We start from the raw sequence: 27880 nt of genomic DNA on the forward strand, positions 1-27880 counted from the left end.
ACACAACGCAAAATTGGCGGAATGTGTACATCTTACAGCAGGGACAGTGCCAGCGTATCCCTGTATTTCCCTAATTTCTCTACTTAGACAACTGGCGTCCTTGTGTCTTAACCAAGACAGCACTAGAGTCGTAATCATACAAGCGACTTATTCAAGTCAGGACTGAAGCCCAGTCTTGACTCCAGTCTTAAGCGGCCATGCTAGTGGCCTATTCTTTAGACTCCAGTTAAGTCTGGACTTAGCTAAGACAGTCTTAAGATTGTTTTGTGCAAGCGGGCCCAGGTAACTTGCGGGAGTACACTTTATGAAAACAGTGGCAATCTAATTCGTGCTACACCTAGATTATTCCAGTGCAGGAATGCATGCGTGCTGAACCATGTTCTGTTGCCATAAACAATGTAGCTTTTTTCGCGAGACTTCCTAATCACACGTGTGCTCTCTGCTGTTGCGCAGGACATCGAGTCAAAGACATTTGGTAACACACGCGTAGTTCACGCTGCTTACATCGTCGTGTTGTTCAAAGGCGAAATCAATGCAAGATGCACTTGAGATGCAAGATGAAGAGAGTTGACTATTGACAACTGTTATCCCAAGTGTTTAGCGCATGATTGCTGGGTAACGACTCTGATTAGCGGCGAAGTTAAATTTCCCTCAGATGAGGACAGGTGTCTCCACGATGCGATGCATCATCATCATCATTAGCCTGATTATACCCACTGCAGGGCGAAGGCCTCTCCCATATTTCTCCACTTAACCCGGTTCTGTGCTAGCTGCATCCGTGATCGTGATCGTATAGTGGTTAGTACCTTGCGTTGTGCGATGAATCCGCCGTGCTTTATGCAGGCTAGCCTCGCCGGGGTGGTGCAGTGGTAAGACGCCCGACTACTGTGCCAGAGTACCCGGGTTTAAATCCTACAGACGCCGGCTGCGTTTCGGTGGAGGCGAAACGGAGAGGTGTTCATGTGCTGTGCGATGCGAGTGCGCGTTAGAGATTCCCAGGTGGTCGAAATAACTCCGCAGCTCTCCACTACGGCGCCTACTTCCTTTTAGTCCCGCATTTCTCCTTTACCTTACGGCCACAGAACAAGTGAGATAGGTATAACGCCATTCCTCTGATGTGAACCAATTGTTATTATTATTAATAACTTCGACACCTCGCAATCACGTCTGGTACTACCGACAACTTCAAAATTGTACCTATACCGGGGACCCCACTCACCGGAACATAATATGGGCTCCTGTTCATATGGGTCTCGAAGGGTACGAGGCAGCCGTTGCCGCCGCCCGCGCGCTCTTTTTCCGCGCTTCTTCTCTCGACCCCCTAGATCGGGATCTCGTATTCGAACCTATGTATTATTTTAAAGACATTGTTTTATATTATCAATCTTGCCATAGCATTTACCCTCGCCCGAATAAAGGTCCGACTAAGACGGAGGAGCGGCTTCTACTTCGTCTCTATACTAACCCGCCGCAGTGCCCGGCAGTACCCAAACATTTTAATCTTTCCTTCATGGACAGTTGTCCGCACTGTGCGGAGATGTTTTCGGACATTTATCACATGGTATGGGCTTGCCCATCTAACCCAGTTATTCCTCCTTACCCCAACCCCCCTCGAGAGAACTGTGAGGCGACCCTGCTCGGCTGCTATGACCTGCAGGCCCAAAAGGCCTTGGTCGAGCACGCCCGAGTAGTGGCCGACGCCACTTGGTTCCCATACCAGGGACCCCACCTAGTATTTGTAATGACCGGATCTTCAAGATCCAGCTTATGCATACCTCCACCCCTTTTGAATCAATAAACGTTTTTCACCACCACCACTAGCCATAAAAAGTGTGTTTATGATGAGCACAAAAATATTTGTTTCATTTCACAGTTATTCTGTTCGAAGTATCTCAAGACAGCCATTTAGCCGTTTTCGCTTTATGCTTTGTTTAATTTGGTTTCTGGGGTTTAACGTCCCAAAACGACTCAGGCTATTAGAGGCGCCATAGTGGACGCCTCCAGAAATTTCGACCACCTGGGGTTCCTTAACGTGTACTTTATGCGTAAATGTAAATGGTACTCTGCATAGTGATGAGCACGCAGAATTTGCGCCATACAGCGACCGTACGAATTTTTTTTTTTTATTACGTCACCAAACTGTTGACCTTTCGTGTTTTAACGAGATGTAAGGGCATATTGAGATTGGTCATTTTCAATTTAATACGATGCTTTTGGCTAAAAGGACTTTCACTAAAAGAAAGCTTAAGATAATGGGTAGGTGTCATCATCACTGACCGATTTCGCAAGGGATTTGATGAGGCGACATCGTTTTTCAAACGCGAATCTCTGAGGCTAGACTAGGCCGCACAAACACGTTGATCGCAGAGTCCTTCCAAATGTAAACCTCGCGAGTTGGAATCGAGGAGGGGGAATTCTTAACACTCGCTTTTTTTTTAGCAACAAATGCGAATATAGCTTTCGGTCGAACAATCAAAGGGCCAGCTAGGACCATAAAATCAATCGCTCAATTAATTGTATTGTATGAAGAGCACTTTGGTGTCCCTGTAAAAGGACATTCTGCCGCCGGACACTATTATAAGATATTGCCGCACTATGTAGGTCTTTATAGTAAGAGCAATTACTCATTGACGTCCACCCAAGCGCATCCATTCGACTACAAAGAGAAGCTGTACAGCTTTCTCAGCAACTTCGTAGTTAAAGAAAAATTGGTCCTGGCTCGGGGATCGAAAAGAACATTGGGGAATTTCCGTAAATATTGGTAGGTGGTTCTATATAATGACGAGAACTATGGCAAAATCTCGAGGTTTCTGCAAGTATTTATATTTTCAACCGGCAAAAATCTCAGGCCAGAAACCGACGGTAGCAATCTGCTGTGTGACGTCTTCGCGGCTTTAAAAACAATCTGGCCGCATTTGTGCTGATAACATACTATACTTTATTGAGGGAACAGAAAAAATGCAGAAAATACCTTTGCTGACACAACATTGAGATGATCGAATTCTTCTTGTCTTGCACCTAGCAGGGCCATTTTTTTAATCGACGCCAGCTGTAGGAGATTTTCTACACTGGTGTAGCTGGTGTAGGTTAAACAAATGGCCCTATCGTGTAGTATAAGTGCTTGTATGGTTTACCCGTGCTTCCTGAGCATTCCTGTAGCGAGAGCTATACTGGGCTACCAGTCGAACATTTCGCGGTGGCCAGGAGAGACCAGTTGTGCGCATGTGCTGTTACCAACGAACCGAAGAGGAGCAGCAGGCGCGGTGTGCGCTTCGCTATAATGAACTAGAATATATTATAGTTCACTATAGCTTCGCTGTTGCCATGACTGCGCCCCTTTCCCTCCGCCGTTGGCGCCGCGCGTGACGTCATACGGATGAACAGTTGTGCGCATGCGCCGATACTATGCTAACCAGAGACCACACAGGTGCGCCGCGTGTTTCGTCGCCCCCTCGCCCTTCGCCCCTCTATCACCCGTACCGCGAGTTGCATGAGCAGCATTGCGTATAAAAGGCAGAGATGAAATAGGCGGATGTATCACAACGTTAGACATGGATGCAGATGAGAGCAAAACGAATAAAAGATTTGTTTACTCAATGTTTTTCACTGCTAAACATACAGTGACCACCACAAGCTCAGCCAGAAAAACGTACTGCCTCTCGCTACGTATATTCTGGCATAGCCGAGCTAAGCCATGCACTGCAAATTTTTTCTAACGTGTTCGAACGATGAGGCTACAGCTGCCCTGGTGCTGACGCCTTCATCGGCAGCGCTGCTCTCCACAAAAGCTGTTGCTGGTATCTTGCGACAGATATCACAAGCTTTCTTTTGTAATAACAAGTTTAACAAATTTATGCATTTTCGATACTATTATTTACCTTATTGCCACTGCAAGTTAGCGAGGCGGCGCTGCACTTAGCTGTATGCTAGTTACTATGCTAACTTTATGTTACGTGCCTAGTTAAAAGATCCACGTACGGTGTTTGCACGAAAAAACGAGATCGTGGTACAAAAAAAAATAGCGCATAAATTTTTCGACCGCATGTATTTGTCAGTGCAACATTTACAAAGGTCAGGAGGTTTGTAATGGAGGAACATATGCGAAGATGTCACAAAACTCTCACTTTAAAGGCGCAGTCATATTGGTCGCTGTGAAGCTGGTGTCAAAGTTTTAACCAAGAAAACCGACAGATTGTAATAAATGCCAAAAATTAAATATCACTTAACGCCATGTTGCTGAATCGTGCGCTTAGGAGCAATACAGTGACGAATCATCAGCCCCATCGCGGGCGACTAAAGGCTCAAAAGGAGTAATGAGTGTCGGCGGCAGTAATCGAACAAATTAATGGATGGTTAGTGGAGTGTTTTCTCATGAGGTCAAGTTATTTCTGGCTGGAAAGCAGGGTTGAAAATATTCGCATACTCAGCCCACCCGCTAGGCGGGCAGTGAGAATATGACGCGTTTGACGCACAGTTGACATACAGAGCATTATCTAAATGAGGGAGGGTTTGCATGCTCTGCGATGTAATTAAGTGCAGCTATAGGTAACTACAGAAGATGGTGTGAAACACCGGCGTATAGCACAACGAGTAGCAAAGTAACCTTGAGCACAATTAGGACAATTAGGTGGTGCAGTGGTTAGAGCTCTCGACTACTGTTCCCAAGGATGCGGGATCGAATCCAAGCCGCGGCGGCAGCTCTTCGATGGAGGCAAAAAGCAAGGATTCATGTGCTGTTCAATGTAAGTGCACGTTAAAGAACCCCAGATAGTGGTAATTACCTGAGCCTTCCACTACGGCTTCTCTCATAGCCTGAGTCGATTTGAGACGTTAAACACCGTGGATAAACCAAACCCAACCAAACCAAACAATTGGGACGGACTGGAAAGACACGCGTGTACATGGCCAGGCGCCGAGACAAATTTGCTAAAGGGGCTCTTTGGAATTTCAGATAAGCATATACTACGGCGTGCGTAGATAAACATGCCACTGTGACCGAAAATGGTACTTTCGTAACCTAAAAAAGTCTGAAAATGTAATAAAAGGTTGATGCACCAGCGACGACGTAGAGAGCTGTATATAAAAGGCCATCTATGGCGGTCTACAACACAATGATTTCCAAGTGATGACCAGATAGTCATTATAAATCCGCCTGCCCCTCCCTGATGACTGAGTAGGTAAGGCAGTCAACTACTGAGCCGGGTTACCCAGGCAGGATCCGGCGAGAGGGGGGGGGGAGGGGGGGGGGGGGGTTAGATGGAGGCAAAACACCAGCCCCTCGCAATGTACGATGTCAATGCACGTAAAAGAGCCACAGGCGGTCGAAATATTTGTGCCCCCCATTTACGGCGTCCCTTATTCCCAGGAAGCTCAGTAAGCCAAGGTAAATCACCTAAAGCGACCTCCAGAACTTCAAATCAGAAGTTTTGAATTGAGTAATCAAGACAAATGCAGTTTTTTAAGGTCGAAATTCGTCAGCAATTAATCAATCTGCCCTGTGCAACGAAAAAAACAGCAATATTGACTAAAAATAGGCGTGGAATCGATTTGGGCCAAGAACAATGAAGGGATGAAGTTTTCTCTGGAAGACAACGGGGCGATCTTTTGCCACGACAGTGGAGGCGACGCGGAGCGCGTACACAGGACAGACGCAATGGGCCGAAAGGGTGAACCTTGATACTGGGACGCCTTCGGTAACACCGTAGTGTAGAGGCTTCCCTCGGGAAGCGCACGTACGTGGAACGCTCGCCGCCAGTGAAGCAGTGCGTTACGAGCACGCCGTAAAATAGCGCGCACGTCCGAGTTACATCCCCGCTATACGCGCGCGGTCCAGGCGGCATCGCCTGTGCGTACGCAGATGCTTCCTTGTTTGTAAAAGGCAGACTTATATGTTGCATCCCACGCGCCGACTGAAGGTTTTTTTTTTTTTTTTTTTTCGGCAGACGTTTTAGCAGGAACGGAACGCTCAGTTGGTTGGCCTACTTTCTAAAGGAAAGAGCGCAAAGATAATGTAAAGGAAGCGAGTTCTCAAGCCAGGCGTTGGCTGTCAGCGGAAGATTGTGTTTGAAAAAAAAAAAAAAAGAAATACTTGAAATCTATCTACATTAAACGTAAAGGCTCGCCTAAGTTCAAATCTGACGAATTAAGACACGGGAATTTCGAATTATGGTAGGCAACCTCTGTCATTATCGTCTCCTATAAGGATACGTCGGATTTCCACCAGCGCTTCCTGGTTAAGGATCTGTAGATATATTGCGTTGTTCGTGCGCGCGAGTGGGTGTATGCACGTAGGGGCGCATGGGGAGGATAAATTAAAGATGTTCTTCGGGCTATGTTGTGAATAACGAAAAAAAAAAGTCAGGCGTCGTGAAGGGACAATATATTTGTTGCCTTCCTCTCGCATATTTATACGCTGCCATTATCAGTGTCTGCAACATGGCGGTGAACATCTCAGGAAATGACGAAGATAAAATGTGGTCGAAATCATGCAGTCATCCAAGTGCAAAAAGTAACATAAAATATCGAGAAAAGATCGACATGTCACCAACTGGGATCGTAGACAATAATGCAGAGTACAGCATACAAGTTCCCAAGAAGGTGCCATGGAAATAAATAAAGGAACAAAAATAAAAAGTAAACACCTGACATCAAAACAAATACATGTGGCGATAGTACATTTTGGCTGACAGTGAGCAGTCTAAGATACATACACATATAATAAAATGGCACCACGTGAAAGGGCGATGACTCACAGTGGCATGGAATCATGCATGATACGGAGGTCTTCTACGTTCACGCATGAAGCATTTCATTAATCGAAACGAAAAAGCTACTAGTCATTTTTCTGCTGAACTCCCGATGTTGGTCACAAAAGAATGTGCCAGTCACATAAGCAGACTACGCGGACTACGCTTTAGTTTATACCTGGGAATGTAGACATGCGCTTGCGAATTAAATATCAGTCTCTGACTTCGCCGTCATAGTGCGATGTAGCACGGATTCCTATATGGTGGCTTTATTTAATCAAATGACTGACCTGGAACGTTTACATGTTTTGATACGCGCAGGTTGCAAAGGTTTGCGCTGTGCGCCTTATGACTGCTACAGCGTAATCGAAAATACCTCACAGTTTGACAGATGTATTGGAGCTTGGAGACGGGAAATTATAGTAGACAACAGCAGATGAAGTTACCTTTAATTTTCTTGCTGCAACTTAAGAAAGTGCGAACTATCTGTCCCACCGTCATCGAGGGACTTTCAGAGAAGTTAAAAGATAAAGCTGCTCATAGCTGATCTGAACACAGCTTGCAGCGGTTCATCGAAGATGTCCTTAAGACGCCTGCTCTCCATCATGATATTATACATGGTGCTTTCTTAAAATAGCTATTGCGTTTCACACAGTAGTCGAGCAGGTTAAGACTAAGTTTGTTTTGCAATATCGCTTTTTTTTTTTCCTGTTTGACACAGTTAAACAGCAGACGCGGTCAAGTGCGTCTGCTCATTTGGCGATCTCGTCAGTCTTTGCCGGATACATCTGTTCTCATCAACTATGAAATTCTGAATAATTTCCTTAACCACTGACGAAGCCGAACACGCCTATTTAAAGCGAACGACAATAATATATGGTTTGCTGTTTCGCAACGCTTTACATCACTACTATTAAAATGAAGGGATAGGTTCCCTGCATAAACAACCGTTTCATTTGTCATTGTCCAGGCACACCGTAAACTAAGCAGGAGTTTGATTGTAATGATCTTATCAACAAAATGTAAAATAATAATTAGAAAGGACAGCCGTCAATGAATCCTATTTGATTCACGCCACAAGGATATTGACATAACAATGCCTTAATTTCGGTACGCACTCAAGTTCCGCTATCCTGAGAGTAGTCGGTTTCATTAAACTTGGAATTATCAGGTTCAAGTACCAAACTCGAAACAGTCCTAAATTGAACACCTTTCAGGTTGTATGTAATCCCTCGTGATCAACAATCGTTCTAAGTTCTCCTTAATCATAAAATATATCGCGCTCTTCCTTTCTGATATTAAGGACCTTATTATCTCTCCCGCTGCACTTATTGCCTAGATGCGGCTTCATTGTGTACATATGGGTGATTCTCAGTTGATATGACAGGCTATGATGAGTTTTAAAATCATAGAGTTGTCTGAAGTTCCGCTTAAAGCGCTCTATGCAGGTAACAATGCCGAATTCAATGGAACAAACTTTGTTGAGGTTGGCGGAACTGGAATGGGCGCCAAAATACGACACTTTTATGCCAATAACTATAGGAGGTGCAGCAAACCAAATTGTATAACAGCCGTCTTTTGAAACTATTGTTACACGGAAATGTTAATGGAGATGTCATTAAAATGTGGCACCATGATGAGGAAGACCTCTTTGTGTTCATAACAGAGCTTAAACATTTGAATCTATCAGTCTCATTTCGCGTGCTGCGACTCGGCTTCAGTCATTAATTTTTTATGATGTCAAGGCGCCTACTGGCAATTATAAGCTAAAAAATTACGATTACAATATACCAATTGACTCCAGATAATATCAACACTTCAACAGCATTCAGGTAAAGCCTTTCAAAGCTAAATTCAGGCCGCTGGCTTTAAAAGAACATGCGCAGTGCTAACAGTGTTTGACAAGCACTGCGTTGTACTTCCTAGTGTTTGCATGAGGCATGCAGATATACCCGGCGAAGATCACTTACAACGCCGTGAAAAGCACAGACGAGTCACTAACGTGAAAAAAAAAAAAAATCCCTTAAAAATTAAGCTGGCTTATTCTTATCCTACTCTGCCTCTATCCCTAATGAAACCGGCATTCTAAAGAAGCCATAATATTCTGATGCCATGTGAGCCATGAACTGCCGCCATCTGTATTCTAACGTGAAAAAAATCTTCCGTCCCCTTTAAACTTCTTCCGAAGGCATCATTCAGTGTTCACCGCCTGTGAGCCGCACAACGAATAGCGCTGTATAATTTGTCTGACGCAGTAATGGCAGCCATTTCCGGGCGTAGGTTTTCTCTCTGAGATTTTATTTTGCCCCCGCCCCCGACATTGAAACATCTGCTTCATACGAATTCTTTGCAAGTAATTCTACTGCGAAGAGGCTGCCAATGGTCGCAGGCTGCTTTATCAGCTGGGATGCCTACCACACAGCGAAAGTGCTGACATCACTGCAGTGCCATTAGATGCTCAGTGGCACCTCTAGCGGTAGCTCCTGCGCTCGTATCAAACTTGCAGGGTAGCTTCACGAGCAGTAAGAATACAAAAGAGCTCTTTAGTCGCACTATAAATAACTTGATAATTTGGATGTTTTGCTTATACCAAATAGCAAGTAATAATACTTTATTTACTTTGCTTAATACTATTTAAAATCTATTCTGTATTTACTGTTATTGAACAATTTGGGACTTTATTCAGAATCTAGTGGAGCTTCCAATGAACAGCGTGATGACTGCTGCTTTAATGATTACCATGTATATGGCATGGGAAGCGATATATCGCACTTATCGCACTCATCGAATTGTTCAAAACTCCTGGGTAGCGAAACAGAGCGCTTGTAATTATGGAAATGAAGAGGCCATATTTGAGGTTCTAAAATCGGACGTATTCTCCACAGGCAATGAAAAGGCTAGGTCATCAAGATGTACGGGGGCAAATATTGAAGTTCAGTTGAATTTTATACAGAATACATACGCAAGCTCGCGGGAGCATGTGGGTAACGGAGGGTTTCGAAGACTAAGCCTGAGACAAGGTAGTACATGTCAGAGAAACTCTCAGTATGATCTAGAAAAGGAGCAAGCGCGTGGTACAGCGAATCCTACTGGCATTCTTTTGACTGGGGCGGCGCCGTGTTCAACCCTCATTTTTGCGCCCCTATTTGATCTCCGATTTCGCGGCACGCTTGGTTTCTGGTTCGGCATGAAGCGAAACTTAAGGTTGGTCATGGTTTTCTGATTGTGGTGGCATACGTTTTGCGGAATCGGAACGCAATAAAAGCATAAAATCACTTCAAATCAAACGCTTGTGTCGTTAGTGCCTTCGGGCCTTTCTCTGTTTATAACTTATAACTTTTTGTCTGTTTATTTTGCAGTCATTTCGTCATACTATGATGGTTACAACCAAGAAAATACGTCACATTAATGCGCTTTCTGATGTTCCTAAGTGCAAGGTTCTACTTAATAAGCGAATAAAATTTCTTTAGACGCACCCCGAAAGTTCTTGTATGGAGATCGCCTCTTGCTCAGCACTTCAGGTCCGTGTCAAGCAGAAATCTTTTATGCAAATTATATTTCGTGTCTTTGAGCGCAACGCGCTTGTTCCATTTATGTGACTATGAGTCTGCTTAACTAGTGATATTTATCGATGACTTTTCAATATTTCATAACTGCACCACCTCCAAAAGATACTGTGCGACTTCTAGAGACCCGAAAAATGGAGCTGAGATCAGTCACCGACACTACTAGTTTTGAAACCAAGCGAATATCCTCAATACAATCTTTAAATAGAGTTTTAATAGCCTACTTCGCAAAAGAGATCATCTTACTGCCCGTTGGAATCCTTGCTTAGTGGGATTTATGGCTACACATCCATCGTCTACTCGCTCTTGCATCAGTTAAAAGCAAAACCTGGTTTCGAAAAGGATGCCTGTAAAAAAAGGAGATTTCATTGTAACCTCTTAGTTACCTTAAAGGTAAGTACGCATCTTCTATAAGAGATATCCCAGCCAGGAAATAATCACATCCGGCATTAAAATGGCATCTTAATGACACAACAGTTCATCGATTTGAGAGAAAAAAAAAATATGACTTTAGTAAGCCGCGATTTCCGAAACCGGGCTCCGACAGACTGCTGGGTATGTCCACCGACGAGTAACGAGGTGAATATATATACAAGCGCGACTTCAAGCACTACTAACGGCAGTTTGGGGATGATATCATACGTCTTATTGCGCTGCGACTATCCCTCTCCGTCACTAAATCCTATGTCATCTGCAAAGTGCAAACACATTTGTCCTCACCACTTCGGTGCGTGTCTTCCTCTACAAGCACGTATAGAACCGTCTTGTCCAAACACTCCTTCGCTTTGTGCTAACCTGGTACCCCGCCTATTATTTGGCCCGTCGCCATTCAGTCCTCCTTACCTTCACCTCCCCCTGCCTTTTAGTCCTCACTGGAATACCAACTGGCCCAGGTCCGGCAAGCGGCCAGCCTCACTGACACTAATCTTGACGTAAGTTTTGTTTATTACTGCTACTACTACATACTGAAACACGTCGCAATGAAGAGATTGTTGTATATTAACTGCAGTTTATGATGATCTGAAGGCTTTGGAGACAAAACTGTGACGAAGGAAGAGCTGATAAGTTATAGAAGTTATGCGGCAGTTTTTCGATGGAGGCGAAAAGCTAGGCGCCCGTATGCTGTGCGATGTCAGTACACTTTAAAGAATCCCGGGTGGTCGAAATTACTCCGTAGCCCTCCACTACAGCGTCTCTCATAGCCTGACTTACTTTGGGACGTTAAACCCCATAAGCAAACAAACATAAACAAGCTAAGAAGTTGCTCATACTGGACAGGTAGCGTTCTTTCATCTGCTCTACCTCAACGTGAGGAGGAAGAGGAGGAGGAGGAGCAGAAAAGGAAGGCGGAAGGCAGGGATGCTCAACGTGAGAATATGAGCATAAACATAGGGGCACTTTCATTCACGAAGTTTATCAGTTGTGCCGATGTACAGCCTCGCCCACTTCTAGCTGTAACACGCTCACTATTTTCAAAGCGTCACTGCGTCCGGCCCGGAAAAGCAATAAAGATACGTGGCAGGCCATGTAAAGCACCATATCCGGGTCCTTGTGTGCTTGCATCGGTTTGCATCAATATGTGCCTGAGTCAGACACAATGTTGCTTTGAAAGCAGTGACAGTGTTATAGCTAGAAGTGGATGACCCTGTACATCTGCTCACTTACATGAATCATTTCGGTGGCGTGAGGGTAGACCATTTTCTATAGATCCGTTCTAAAATATAGGCGTTAGTGAAGAAGCTCACACGCACTATCTAAGTATCCCAATATTTGTAGACGCACTTGCTGATCTTGTGTCATGCAGCCCCTGTTACCTCTCTCTAGAACAATGAAGAAGTTTAATTTGTTTTGTATTAGAAAGACAAACTCGTCATTAAGGTCGACCAAGTGGCTATCCTTATCACCTTCCTAAACCTGCGAGCACAGAAGGCTGCGGGCTTCGGCTGACAACGAAAGATATAGATCTTGCATGCTGAATACTGCAACCTGCCCAAGCGTCACAGTCGGTAATGGCGGTTATCAAAAATATATTTTTTAACAATGCGACTGAGTGCTAAATTACTTCCTGGTCGATGAATTTGGGCAAGCGGGCTTTTAGTCCCGACGAAGCGAAGTGAGTATAGAACATCAAAATATGACACGTCGTTAATTAAACACTGCATAGGAAGCCTTATTAGGCAAGTTTCTTGTGTATAAGCGCTATCTAAATCGCCTTGCGACATGCATTGTCTACTCCTGTTCTGCAGCTACCTTTACAAGCACTGCGCCAGTGTTGTCGGAAGCGCTCTGACGCTCACTCTGATCATCGATCAGCATTCACTTCAGTTCACAGTAATTAAAATCGTGCATACATATTTCTCGAACACTGAGTACCGGGCGGTAATGTATATCTGCTGGCATCCGGTTAGACATCTGTAAATGAGTAGCGTAAGCAGAAGCGGGAGTAACAATGGTTGAACAATCCTGTTGCAAAGCCAGACCATGTATATGGTATAGAAATGGTCACCAAAGATAACCTTTGAAAGCTCCCAGTAAATTCACGGCAGGAAAACTCGATACAAAAATGTTCATAAGGAGATCAAATTATATTATGTGTCGGCAACGCTATAGCATTAGATTTTGCCGACGTTGACACCGGGCTTTCTGTCATTCTTTAGATCATGGTTGTGTCTGCGGATCCCTACAAGTATGTCTGAACAGAACCAGACATCGGTCATCGAGGTGTTTGCTAAATGATTTTCCGAAGCTCTCTAGAGATGGTGTCACCGGCACAGCAAACAGATATTGAAATTTATAGTTGTCCCTTCCGGTCTGATTTCTCGCTTCCGTGCAGCCAGTCACCGAATTTTCCGATCAGAGACGGGTTTTCTTCAATTCGGGACGTTTCTAATGCTACTGCGTTGAATACGTCGGCACAGGACAAAGGCTGACAAGAGAAACGATGCAAGACTGAGGCAACGGCCTGGTTCGAGAGGGGGACACAAACGTGCAGGCAAGAATATTTTTGCTATTAGCCGTTTTTGCTGTCAATATTTGGAGCCTGCGTGAGCTCCTTGCCTGCTGCTTACAATCAACTGTATCCGCAATGCTTGCGTTCCACATTCGCTGTGGTTCTTAACGTGAACACGTGACAACAGTTCTCCCCATCCAAAGTTGACATTCGCGTCACGTGCGTGTTGGTGCATCCAGAAATACATTGCACGCCTGAGAGCTGCTTGAAATCTCAAACATCTCCTTAAGTATGCAGGTGAGGGCACGTAGCGTCGTTGGAACCGTCAGTTGCTAGGTGGTATTGACATGCGCATATAGCGCTCACATTATGCTACTTTGTTTTGTTCCGTACAAACACTGCATACTTGAGGCAGTATAGAAACGCCGGGGATGTATTGCTCACCGGAAAAGTAGCCTGCGTCTACGCTCTGGAACTGGCGCAACAACCGAGCTGTGAGGACAATGAGAACAAATCTGAGTCTAGTGCCCCAGTCCTAAGGTAGAGGTCCGCGTCTACCGCGCGGCGGGCACTATACCTAAGCAATAATGTCTTGTCGGCTAAAATACATCAAATCAGAACCAGCTAGTTAAAATATAGAACGATAATAATTGGATGACGTCCCACAGTCTATTCAAGGTATAAAGAAGCGACGCACAGCCGTTGAATGCGCACCTGGGTGCGTCCTACTGAACGATGGAAGAGCGCTCGAAGTCGACGTAAATTCTCAGAAAGTTGTAGCTGAAAAAAAAAACGAATAAAAAAGATAGATAAAATGGAGCTGTAAATTGGTTTTGTCACTTTCGTATTGTTCATTTGTAATCATTCGAAACACTACTTCTGCGAACAGCGAATTTTGTTGCGACGACGTGTTCTGCACAGCACAATATAGCATAGCTCCAAGTTAAGCCTTGTTATGGAAAATTTCCTGACACATAATCTTGTCCTTTAGTCATTGCGATGCACAGCAATGTTATCGTCACGAGATATCATGACGCACACTAACTCGCCGAAAGCTATTCATTTGCAGTGTGTTCCTGTAACCATGGTTGAAACTGTAAACACAACAGCGTGGAGGTGGTTGCAATCCACAATATACGCCATTTTCCGAGCCATGATGTTCAAGCGCTGTCTTGGCGTTTAATGGCCGCTTTTAAATACTGCAGGATTGAAAATGTCGCTAATAGCAGTATGAAAGTGCGTGCTCGCGCGTACATCTCGATTTTCTTGAACATTGCTCCGGTCAAAGGCATATGAAAAAAAATAATAATTTGGGATCTCGGCTATTGCTCATCAAGGCTGCCTCTCACTCTCTTTTGACGGTCACTGCCCACCCCAGTACTGAACTACTGATATATAAACTGATCTGATTTAAGTGCAGTAGATTAATAACTGAACGTGAACTGTGGGATTCACGCGACAGTAATTCATAAGCCTAGTTTTAGGACAGAGAATGAAAAATCAGCCATTAACGCTCTGACAAAGTGAGAACAGCGGACTTATCATTTCTGCTCTCCCCTTCCAAAGCGGGAGAAAAAAGGAGTGGCGGACCTATTTGAAACGTGTAATGTGCGACGGTGGTGGCGCAGGAGATAAAGGGAGAATTTTGTCATTTCACATATTGTCCCGTTTGCATTTTTAGATGGTGGCCTTTTCTCTCCGGATGCCATTGAACGGATGAATTGAAAGCAATTAAAGCACGAAAACTCTTCCCCAATCCTTCAGTTCAGTTCAGTTCAGGCGTTCAGTCGTGTCCGACTCTTCGTGACCCTATGGACCATGTCACGCCACGCTTTCCGGTCTCTCACTATCTTCTTAACATCACATAGCTTTACCTGCAATGCCTCGAGAATGCCATCTAACCATCGCGTTCGCTGCCTACCCCTTCTCCGGCGACCCTCAACCTTTCCCAACATCAAATCTTTCTCCAGCGACTCCTCTCTTCTCATCAGATGACCAAAGTAGCTGAGCTTTAACTTTAGAATTTGACCCTCCAATGAGCAGTCAGGGTTTATGGTCGACAATATCGACTGATTTGATCTTCTGGCAGTCCAAGGAACTCTTAAGAGTCTTCGCCAGCACCACAATTCAAACGCGTCAATTCTTCGGCGGTCAGCCTTTTTCACAGTCCAACTCTCGCATCCATACATCACAACTGGAAAGACCATAGCACGGGTTATACGGATCTTGGTTGGCAGACTAATGCCTCTGCTCTTTACTAGGCGGTCAAGGCTAACCATTGCTCTCTTTCCCAGAAGCAGGCGTCTCCTAATTTCATGGCTGCAGTCTCCTTCTGAGGTAATCTTGGCGCCCAAGAACAGAAAATCTGTCACAGCTTCCACTTCTTGCCCATTGATGCTCCAGGACTTGATAGGGCAAGACGCCATGATCTTCGTCTTTTTAATGTTCAGTTTAAGCCCAAACTTCTCACTCTCCTCTTGTACGCGCATCAGAAGTCTCTTGAGTTCCACTTCACTTTCTGCCATTAAAGTGGTATCATCTGCATATCTAAGGTTGTTGATACGTTTTCCAGCAATCTTCACTCCAGCTGAAGACTCGTCCAGACCGGCCTTCCTCATGATGCACTCTGCATATAGGTTAAATAGGCAGGGCGACAGTATGCAGCCTTGCCTCACCCCTTTCTCAATCGGAAACCAATCAGTAAGACCATGCCCAGTTCCGACTGTGGCCTCTTGCCCTTCATAGAGGTTCCTGAGGAGACAGATGAGGTGAATTGGAACTCCCATCTCTTGGAGAGCTTGCCACAATCTGCTGTGATCTACGCAGTCAAACGCTTTCGCATAATCAATAAAGCAGAAGTAAATGGGTTTCTGGAACTCTCTTGCTTTTTCCATGATCCAGCGAAGGTTGGCAATTTGGTCTCTAGTTCCTCTGCCCTTGCGAAACCCAGCTTGCACGTCCGGAAGCTCCCGATCCATATACTGCTGCAGCCTACCTTGCAGGATTTTTAACATCACCTTGCTAGCATGCGAAATAAGCGCGATCGTGCGGTAGTTGGAACAATCTTTGGCACTGCCTTTCTTTGGAATGGGGATGTAAACTGACCTCCTCCAATCCTGTGGCCACTGCAGGGTTGTCCAAATCCTTAAGCAAACGCAAATGTCGTGATAAAAATGAATTCTCTAGGTGAAGGGAATTTACTCTTGTAGGAGAGGGTCCTCCAAGTGTTCAGAATAAACGAAGTTACATTTGGCGGGGGGGGGGGGGGGGGGGAGGCCATCTGTGCAGTCTGGTTTTCTCGCCTTATACACGTCACTCGAAGTTTCATGATTTGTAGTTCCATATATTAAGCCTATTAGAGAAAGTTTGTCCCCTTTATCAGCTCTCGGAGACAAAGCCCATGGGCTGCAGCATCCTTAACCCATCTTCACCTTAATCCAGAGCTATCCACGCTCTCAGAAAACGAGCATAAGGAACGCGGGACAGCACAAGTCGAGGCAAGCCAAAGACTGGTAGTGCAGCCACTCCCGTTCCTCACATGACAAGAGAGGACAGATAAAATGATGGCCGCTGAAAGTTGAGAAGCATCGCGCAGTGTATATGCAATATATTTCTGCACGCTGGACTCAATGCACCAGCCAAGAATGCTAAGAGTAAACAGAAAGCAATGATTCGCTTCAGGAAGATCTCGGTAGACACACCTGAGGACAACCGCTCATTTACGTCCCGAGTGCTGCTCGTTTCTGATAAAAGCTTGATGATAAACGGCTGATAAAATGGGCGATATTGCAGTCTAGTTTTGCGCATCTTTTCCTGAAAGAGGCACCGACGATGAGAAGACAGAAGATTTTTTTTTTGGAACTCTCGCGGTCACACTAAATGGCCCAAGCTGCCTATCCCAAAACTTTCAGAGAGTTTCAGCGGAGCAGGAAGAGAGGTACCGTCCGCTCACTCTCTTATACAAGGCTCAACACGGATGGCCTTGGCAAAGCAAGGATTACTGGATGCAAGTTTTTTTACGACTGACAGTTTACGACACGAGCTTTGCACAACGAGATGTATACTAAAGTATGTATACTCTGCGTGCAGCCAATGATAGGTTCTAAGTGGCTACCAGACTGAAAGTGCGCACGAGTGGCGTACAACGCTGTAGCCCGCCTTCACCGGCGGGGACTCACGGTGAGCGTAGAGTAGCAGTCCGACGACCAGTCCCACAAGCAGAAGGGCAGCGGCGGCCAACGCGAGCGCGGCCAGCGTGCGCGCCGCCGCCGGCAACGTCGAAGCGGGGCCGCATCCGGCGCCGGCAGCCTGCTTCGAGGCCGCTGGCTCCATGCGCACACGTGCGCGCCGCCGCACGCTCTGGCCCGAGGAGCAGCGGCGCAGCTTCCCGAAAGAGGGGGCGCTGCTCCCCTCCTCCCGTGCGACCCCTGACTGGCCGCCCACCGCTCTCCCGAAAGGGGGCGACCACGGGGTTACCTCGGAGCGCCAATCTGCAGCGCGCGCATTCGGCGTGGCCGGCAAGAGGAAAAGGAGGCTTCGCGTGGGAAAACGACTTCAGGGCTGTCGGTGGAGCGCGCTATCCTCTTGCTGAGGACGGAACCTCACAGCGCCGGACCTGTGGCATTTGGTACCGATGAGTTGGGTTCACCTGATAATGCCGACTTATAGTTTGGAGGTAGGCGACTGAACATCAGATATCCGAGTGATTCATGAGTACAGTGCAATAAAGGCACCTTTAATAACCAGAAAAAAAAACAGTTTATTAAGGCGAAAGCCATACTAGACTATGTCGCGGCAAGATCGTGTGTACAAAACGTGAGTACAGTTTGTGTCGTTCACGTAATTAGAGTTAAGATCAAGCGATGGGTTGAAATCGAAAGAGGATGGTGTGAGGATGCTAAACAAAACATTATGTTGTTGTCGCGACTATACAAAAAAGGAAAAGAAAATGCACCGGTAGGACAAATCCTTTATTTATTGCAGCAAAAAAATATAAAAGTGAAGTAAATCAGGCATAGAAATAGCTATACGACTGATGTAAACGTCCAAGGGATGTGACGTCCGCCAACGGGAAGTGGATGTGTTTCTGACTTAATGAGCCAAATAAATACGTGATAGTGATCAGAAGTGTGCAGTGAGAGTCAATTTATCAAATAAAATGTAGTTTGGGCGTAAAAGATCGAAGTTTTGGGAGCACTTCAGAATCTGCACTGCATAATAATGGTAACAATAATAGTTTGTTAAAATGCGCAGTAATAATCACACTTGTTTCGGTGGACACCTCAACCGCGCTGTAAAAAATCCAGGTAGGTGAGAGTGAAAGAAAGAAATCGGAAATAGAGAAAGGGGAGCCGTAGTGGAGGGAGTAATTTCAACCACCTGGGGACCTTTAAAGTACACTTACACTGCACAGCACACGTACGCCTCTTCATCTCGACCCCGCCGGGGTGGCGAAGTGGTTACGGCGCTCGGCTACTGTTCCCAAGGATGCGGGATCGAATCCCGACATCAACGCCTGCTTTTCGATGGAGGCGAAAAGCAAGGCACCCGTGTGCTGTGCGATAGCAATGCACGCTAAGGAGCCTCGTGGGGTCCAAATTTCCGGTGTTCTCCACTACTGCATCTCGCATAGCCGAAGTCGCTTTGGGACCTTAAACCCCACAAATAAAACCATATCAAAGCCTCTTCGTCTCTCCTCCATCGAAACGCAGCAGCCGGGAGAAATGCGTAAGCCTGAGATCTACTGTGTTGTCCGCGGGATGTGTCAGCTGGATTCCGCGAGTGACACATACTGCGCATTTCCGTTTCTGTAAACTAATTACAGAACGCCGCTGAACTTTGATGCTTTCAACGGAACGCTGGTTGTGTTCGACAAGGGATGCACTATGAACCATGTGGAGCAGCAACGCTCAGGTTTTCGCTTTTCTCCACTGTGGATTCTGCAGTTGTTGTTGTTATAGTGGTTATTTTATTATATACACAAAAGGAAGAAAAATATGTTTTCCAGCCGCGGTATCTGCTATCTGATATCTGAAGCACCTGAACAGGGGCGGCGGAAATAAAGGAATAGCGAAGAATGGGCAGAGGAAATCAAAGAGGTGAGCGATAAGAAAAAATGACAGGGTAGGTTAAAATAAAAGAAAATATATACACTATGGCACAATATACAGTAGTTTGCTTGAGGCCCGCCCCTAAACGTCTTGGGCCATGGAGCACTCGGCACATCAGGCAGGCCTCCACAATAGCTCTATGTCCATGCCACTGTATACGACGTATGCATGCGGCACACTGTACAAAACGCTGACGGCCGGGCTCTCGGAAGTTTTTTTTTTTTTTTTTTGATCTGCAGCTGTTGGTGTCTCTGCTTTCGGCACACGCTAGTGTAGGTCGCAGTTATGGTCACTAGAAGGAAATGAGCGCGGAAACTATATTCGCAGCTTTCGTTCGCGTGTGTGGATATCTGCGTCGAGATTCAGAAAGTCACTGTGTATAGTTAGTATAGCTGGAGTTGAGACTCGGAGCCGCTAAGACCCCATAGGTTGTAGACTTGTTCATGAATCACCTCCTCCTCGGCAGGCAAACGCCTGTATTCTAGAACACAGACAAACGATTGCGAAGGGTCCTGAAAGCTGACTGCCGGGGCAGTGCCGATAAATGTGGCAGCGCATCGGGAACAGCATCAAATCTGATGCGCATTGTAAGCGCCGAAGAAGCATATGATGCATGGGATTTAAATTTGTTTTCGTTTATGTTTAGTTTGTTCTATTCCCGTGACAATCCCACATGTTTCGCTCACATACTCATTTCTCTTTCATGGCGAGAAGCGGTGAGAACCACTGAAAGAAAATAAAGACAGTGGGTTCAGCTTTCTCATGTGTATTATAAGTTTGAATTTTAGTGGGGATATAGAGTACATCGTAAAAGAAGCTCACGACGAGCGGAAAAAGAAGTATCCAAGTAATGCCTTCTGTAAAATATCTCATCTCGTTTAAATTTCAAGGGGTGCATATCTAGCATCCATTCTACCGCTGCGTACCCTCCATTTTAACTGTTATTTGGCCGGCACCCGTTACTGCCCTTCGACACCTCACTACCTGCGGCAGACGCCACAAGTACTTACACCAGTGATGCCGTCGCCCGCGCTCATGATGCCCGCCGGATAGCTCGTGCCAGGCTCTTTGCATCCCAAGACTTCCAAAAATTCCAGTACAACAGTCGCCACCGTGATGTCCACTACACTTCTGGATGTCTCGTCTTGCTGTGGCTCCCATGTCGTCGCGTGGGGTTGTGCGAAGAACTTTTGCCCCGTTACAGAGGCCCTTACCGAGTTTTGCGCCCCGTGACCGACGTCACATACGAAGTTGAATCTGTGCCTCCGAAATCCTAGTCCAGAGAGCGATCCTCCGAAATAGTGGATGTGTCCCGTCTGAAGCCCTATTATGCACGTTATGTTTCACTAACGTAGAACGCACCGGGACTGCTTTTTCCGACGGGGGTTAGTGTTACTGAGCGGTATTCACTGGTCATGCTGAGGATAAAGAAGTGCGACAGACCCCCAGAAGAAGACGCAGACGAGTACTGAGATCTGTGCTGTGATCATCCTCAGTGGTGCGGACAGCTGTCGGACTGTGAATCTTCCCCTTAACAATACATACTGAAGCTGCCGTAGACGGCCAGTTTTGAACGTTTCGGCGTTTCGAGCTGCTCTCTTGGCGTAGCTCGTGATTGCCATTTTGACGCGGCATAATTTAAAGGTGTAAAGGAACATAGGAAGCCAAAGCTTCCCTCTCTCCACGGACGAAGTTAAGGCCTCGCTAAGCATCTGCGGTAATCATTATGTTAGCTTTTGCCGCATTTTATCGTACGGCAGAGCACTGCGCGCCACTTCGTGCTTACGCGTGTGCTGCTCATAGCCAATGTGTGTGACCATATTTTTTTTGTTGGTTTTATTCTGATCGGCAACATTTCAGCTCTCTAATGACAACGAAAGAAAAGGATCGAAAAATATGACGTAAGAAAGTGATCCCAGAGCCACGCCGAGCCAAACATGCAGGCGAGTATACCACTGCCGTTGCGTTCGCATAACAAATAAGCAGTAGTGGACCACTTGGTCTGCTAGTGCGCAGCCGTAAAAAAACAAAACAAAAACAAAATTAGGAACATAGTGGTGCTTTATGCGCGAGTGTGCTCTCTCACTGTCGTCGCGTATACAGCATGTTGAATACCTCCTTAACTGATTTGAATGATTCTTCTGGCACTTCCTGGAAGGTAAAAAAAAAAAACGCTGTCAATCCTGAGATGCGATTCTACCCATGCTCTGAGATACAAGTGTGCGTCAGGAGGTTAGTGTGTATGTTACCTGTTCCGGGAACCTCATAATGCCCCAAAGTAAACATCCCAAAACTTCGCGGATGTACTGTAAAACAAATCAAAACAAGCTAAGGCTGAGAGTTGTATTGCGTTAGTCTTTGTTTTATAAGAGGACCTCTACTCTTGCTGGTTAATTCGCATCCAGTCGGTGAATTAGTACGATTATTATGTGTCACCAATTAATAGAAGTAGGTAGGTAGCAACTTTAATGATTCAAAAAAAAGAACCAAGTGAGGGGGGTTCTTTTGCCTAAACATTGGCCAGAGCATTCAGGCTTCCCGTTCAACTACCCTTTGTTAAGTATCCCACCTTCCTGCGATTTATCTACTGCAGAAATATTATTTGTCACGTTGAAATCATACACTGCTGGAAAAAGGTGTGCTCATAACAAAACTTCGCGTTGAAATTATTAGCATTCTTAGAACAGCTGGATATGCAACAAATTCCTGACAAAACTTGCTGGAGCGATTGCGCTATCTGCAATATCAGATGATGTCAGTAAGAATAGTTCGCGCCCAGCCGGTAAGTGCGCATGGTGATTTATTATCACTGCTACTAATTAGGACAGCCCCTCTATTGGTAAGCGATAGGTGGTGTGAAGGTTTAGACGATAGCTATCACTGCAGAAATTGAAAAGACCGGAGAGTATTATCAACTCAGCAGTTGGGATAGCGGTTCGTTGATGAACGCTGCCGCATCAGTAATTTCGCTTTATGTGGAAAGTTCCGCCCCAATAATCTCGGTATGCAGCTATAGCTCAGTCACATCATGCATCACTCAAACGCATCGCGCGTTATCTTGCACTAAGGCTCCTGAAGTGCAGTTCGGGGTTTAGAAAACGGAGTGATAGCTGACAAAAGTCGTCTCATTCTCCGACAACCACTAGCTTTCATTTCGGTTGTTGCTAGAACCCACCTCTTTGGATCCGAGTTTGTGTCGTCGATTATCATGTCACCAGAGTCCGAGTGTTAATTAGAAGGTTTTTCACTTTTGAATATCTCAGCAGTACATGCGTACGTCGTTTTGCAGTGCAAAAGATACAACAAAGCACCTAACACAATGTATCTGATTCGTTAACAACAAAACTTTCATAGCATCACCTTTAGAGCCTCTTTAAGGAGTATGGTGTGCCATTCAGTATATATTTAACGTGCGGCTAACTGAACTTTGATAAATTTGAACAATACTGCGAATACTTTTCTATCTGTTCTCCAAAAAGACGCTGGCTATCAACAATTAGCAGTAATTAGATATACCCGAAATCGACTCTGTGCAGTCCGTACTTCAGTCAGGTAGTTATCTTAAATCTTTCTGTTACTCGGCTTTGCTAATTTCCATGTTACTGGAGTATCTTCTATTAGCCCCATCGTTATCAAATTTAGAACGCAAGTATATGTAATTAGAGAAGTGCTCTTGCTTTTATATTTCTTACAGCCTATAATATCGTCAATAGTATTAGTAACTGGTACCCTAAGTTCAAGTACCCCGCCGAGTTGGCGCAGTAGTTACGGCGCTCGACTACTGTTCCCAAAGATGCGGGATCGAATCCCGGCCTCGGCGGCCGCTTTTCGTTGGAGGCGGAAAGTAAGGCACCCGTGTGCTGTGCGATGTCAGCGGACGTTGAAGAACCCCTGGTGGTCGAAATTCCCGGAGTCCTCCACTAGGGCGCCTCTCATAGCCTGAGTCGCTTTGGGACGTTAAACCCCACAAACCAAACCTAACCGAATCAAAACTAAGTTCAAGTCAGAGGAACTGCAAGAGACTGCGGCTCTGTGGCACTAGGATTCATCCTAATAAATTCTGAAGCAGCGGCTTCAAGGAAAACAGACTTCCAAATAGTGTGGAATGCAAATTCTCCTCCGGTAGAGGCAAATGAAGGGAAAGCCGCTTCCGATCTGCAGAAAGACCGAGTATATATTGCACTAACAAAGTCTTCAACCCGGCATGCGCCTGATGATCAAAGGGCGAGCAAATGCGTCAAGTGAGGCGGATGGCATGGACATCCATCAAATAAGCAATGTCTTCTATTTCAAGAACTAGAAGAATTTCTAGAACTCGTTATTTATATCACCGGCCGTATTCTCCAACAAGGCAGTTACGTAGGTAATTACTAACGGTTCTCTCTCTCTCTCTTTTTTTTTTTTACAACTATCACACTCAGTGAGAAGCGTGGAAACAAATAATCAAATGTAGCTTAATGCACCTTTAACGGCAAATTCATTCAGCATATTAAGATATCGGCACAATCAGAGATTTATAACGATGTTACAGTGAATGTAAAGCACATACGAATAATTAATATGCTGACGTTGAAAACAGAAAGGAAAGAACAAAATTTTTGTGCATCGGTAAGCGTGCGCATATGATATTTCCTTGTCGACAAGGGTTTAGAAAAATGCATGCCCTAAGGTAATAGCACAAAACCAGATTAATGATTAAGACCACGAAGATATTTCAAAACGAGAATAGGGTTGAATTTAAGGAAATTCAAGGGCATTTCACAGTAAGTTTCGCGCAAAAATTCTTTAAAATATTTCCTTCATATATCCTTCGCGCGTCAGTATTCAATTATATTGTTAGCTACAAAATTCGTATCGGATTTGGCTTTGAAAAACCGCTATCTGCACAACCTAGCTAGGACAGGATCATCATTCTCCGACCGTTGTACGACCCCAAGCGTTTCTTTTTATAACATATGGCTGCCTGGATTTCGAGCAGGGAAATGAAGAGACAGAGGAGAAGGAGTTAAGCAGGAGAACGTACCGTTTTACTCCCTTTTACTGTACAAAATGAATGCTATGACGGTCAAAAGACAGGGCTACAAGAGCCGGGTTTATAAAGGGAAGTAATAACCTTGCGTTCTCCAAAGTCATAGGCTACCACGCAGGGCACGAAACCCTCAAAAGGCAACTTTTGAACAGCGCCAAACCGCAACGGCAGGCCCAATCCCACGTTCCGAGCGGAAACTAAGAACCGTCGGCGGCAGTGGGTTGCACGGGGAGGAGAGCTGTAGGTGGATGCGCGCGGCTCTCCCGGACTCGGGCTCATTGTGACGGATGCAGGGATCGGCGGCCAGTGCGGAGAGAGTCGCCCTGACAGATGACCGGGCCGGCTTGCGCGGATCGAAGCCGGCTGGCTCGGCCACGGCCACTCCACTCGATCCACGTCGGGACAGCGATCCGCATTCGTAAATCAGGCGCCTCGCGCTTCGTCCCGCGGGCATGGTGGCCGCAGCCTCGCTCGGAAGACGCCGCTGCTTTCGCGTGCATCACTCGCAGCCAAGCCTCGCGGCAAAGCCGCTAGTTGGAGAAGGGGAGCGACCGCGCTCGCTGGTCCTTCGGACACGTCATCCGGCTATTCGTGGCTCCTGCAACTGTACGGCAGTGTGCTACGCCGCTCTTAGGGCGTGAAATGGGGCTCGAGAAAGCTGAGCCCGAGTTGCTTACGCGCGCCACGCTTCTCGTTCCACGCGTTAAAAGGAAACAGAATACTGACTGAGGTTGACCTACATGGATATATTACCACATTGGAAGGATAAATGGCCTACTCTGATTGGTAACAGTGCTGTTCAAGCTAAAATAAATAAGTCAACGAAACGAAATACAGGCGTCGCAACCAGCGGCCGGTTTGACATATATACTTAGGTAGCGTCTAGAAAATAAATCGGTTTGGTTTGGCTAGTGCGGTTTAAAGTCTCAAAGCGACTCAGGCTGTGAGATGCGCCGTAGTGGAGGACTCCGTAAATTTCGACCCCCTGGGGTTCTTTAACTTGCACTGACATCGCGAAACACACGGATGCCTCTCCCAGTTGAAAAAAACTACAGAACTGTGTCAAAATATGACAAAATGTCCTGCAGTTCTTTCGTAACCATCAGATTTTTCTGTAGTTCTGTAGTACTTTTCTGTAGTTCTGTAGTTCTTCTGCAGGAAATTTTCGTTGTCTGTAGTTCTGTAGCACTTTTCTGTTGTAACTAAAGAAATTTTTTATGTTACTACAGAATGTTCTGTTGTCACAACAGGTTTCCCGTCAAAAACCGCACAGAAATTCTGTCGTAACATCAGAATATTTTCTGTAGCTTTTTTCGACTGGGCTCCGTTTCGCTTCCGTCGAAACTCAGCCGCAATAAAATTCAATGCGTTTTTAACTAAACCTAGATTGCATCAGCGCTTACTTTGTAGCGGTGGTAATGGGTTATATATAAGTCGGCTATAGCTAACTAAAACTAAATCGGCTATATCTAACTGGAACAAACTGCCCTCGGCTGCTGTAAACTGCAACTCAGTTGAATCATTCATAGATCATGTCAATAGCATTGGTTCATCAGTAATGCCACTGCGATAAAACTATGATGCTGACTTTCATTCTGTATTTTTTGTAACTATACTCTTTCCGTGCTGAACCCGCTATTTTCTTTTCCCTTGAATTAGCATCATTACCACCACGATGCCGCTATGATGATGAATTCTTATTTTGTATTATTTATGTACCCAACTTGTTCCCCTGTATTGTCTCCTTTGTATCCACTCCTGCATAGGCCCGAGAAGGGCCTGCAGTATTTGTAAATAAATAAATATATAAATAAAGCTTGGTTCTGACTGTTCGGGTTTGAATGTGGTGTTGTGAAAGGGGATCGAGAACCCTTCTCATTTCAACTGTTTTGGTAAAGATCGACCAGCAAGCAAGGAAAGTTGTCCTGGCGGCACGAACACCGGCTGCTCGCTCCTGATTTAGCATAGCCACATATTCGTCCGGCGTGAGTGGCTTGCCCTCGTGGCGGTGGACATCAGCCCTTCGATATGCGGAACTGGTATCATATGTGGTAGTCATACTCGATGCAAAACCCGAGTTTCATATCTGTGCACCGATCTGACCTTCAGCCAGCTCAAAGAGAATCGAACCAGAGTAGTATCAGTGTTGACACATGACTTGACTTTGACATTAATTGACGTCATCTAGACAAACACTACATCAAAGAATCCCGTGTCTTAGGTCGTCATGAGATTGCCAGGTTCCGTTGTGTAAATATAGACTGCCGAATCTGTCTTGTCAGCCATGGATCAGGAACAGAACGCAACAGTCATTGAAACTCGCAATCTCACCCTAGCAAAACAATCACATAACCAAGGCCTGGCGCTCGATCTTCCTGATTTAACCAAGTTGAATCACTGTTAACTTCTACTCGACAGGTTATACAGCTCGTTCGTTCGAAAAGGCGTCGCCGTCTCTACAACCCGGAATTGAGAACGTCTAGGAAGAACACGCGCGTGATTTTGTATAAAAAATCTTAAGTCGTTTTGATGCAGCGATCAAAGTGGAGTCGTTCTTTTCACTTCCCATTTAGCATCCATTTTCGAGGTAATTTGGAGGCTAGTTTGGATTCGAACCGATGGCACTTGTGCGCCGTTCATTATAATTTTACGCGTCAACAAAGAAGCAAGAGAGATACGGCGCCTTCCTTTCCCCGGTCGTTCAGAGGCGTTTAGTGAATTAGAGGCTCGTTTTCAAAAATTGCAGGCATGCATAATACCACGCGGCGCCTTTGCAAGTAAAGTGAACGCGAGTTTTTTTCTCTAGGAGGCGGTTGCTTTCTGTTTTTGAAATAGCATAAAGAATGCCGATAATCACCCTTCTGAAGCCAGTTGTGATGCCGAAGCGTTTACTTGATGGGAATGCGAGCAAGGGTGCTTTAACAACGTACATTTCTGTGGCTAGATGTGAGGTTTTGCCGAGTTTCTGCCGAGAGAGGGGGCGTGAAGAACGTTGGCAAAAGTATATGGCTCATGCGAAATATTGTCTTGTAAAATAATCGCGAAGAAAATGTTTTGGATCAATATATAGAAGACCTCCAGGAATATCAGTTAAGATACCCCGTGACCGTTCAGAGTAGTAGATTGACAGTATTGCTGCTCAAACAACACTGTACAAAGCAGGTTCCCACTGTTTTATTTTTTTTTTTTTATTTTTAGGCTGTTTTTCTGTGTGTGTTCCATTACCTCGTATTTATGGTCGCCTCTTTGAGCCTTGCTACCCCTGCTAGTAAGAACAGACTCGCTGAGGAAAACGGCGCCTAGCCGGGTGATTCTGTATGCCAACGGCGTTCGCTTCTTTTTGCAAGGAGAACTGAGCGACTAATTCGTGGCAGAGCAGCATGATAGGATTCCCGCTGCAAGGATTTAGCGACGAAAGTTCGCCCCAAGGAGGTCTCCCTTACAGGAACCAGGAAAAAGTACTTACTGAGGCTGCAAAA

General features: G+C 45.5%; 1 protein-coding gene across 1 annotated transcript in view; it reads right to left on the minus strand.

Moving 5' to 3' along the window:
* LOC146178884 (agrin-like) overlaps positions 1-17594 on the minus strand; it is a 169236-nt gene extending 151642 nt beyond the window's left edge. The window contains exon 1 of the mRNA XM_084578619.1: positions 17441-17594. Coding sequence (XP_084434745.1) covers positions 17441-17594 — 154 coding nt within the window. The remainder of the gene's footprint in view (positions 1-17440) is intronic.
* Positions 17595-27880: the final 10286 nt, after the last annotated feature.

Source organism: Amblyomma maculatum, chromosome 9, assembly GCF_055883805.1.
Source record: "Amblyomma maculatum isolate TAMU_Amacu chromosome 9, ASM5588380v1, whole genome shotgun sequence".
In the NCBI taxonomy this organism is placed as follows: Eukaryota; Metazoa; Arthropoda; class Arachnida; order Ixodida; family Ixodidae; genus Amblyomma; species Amblyomma maculatum.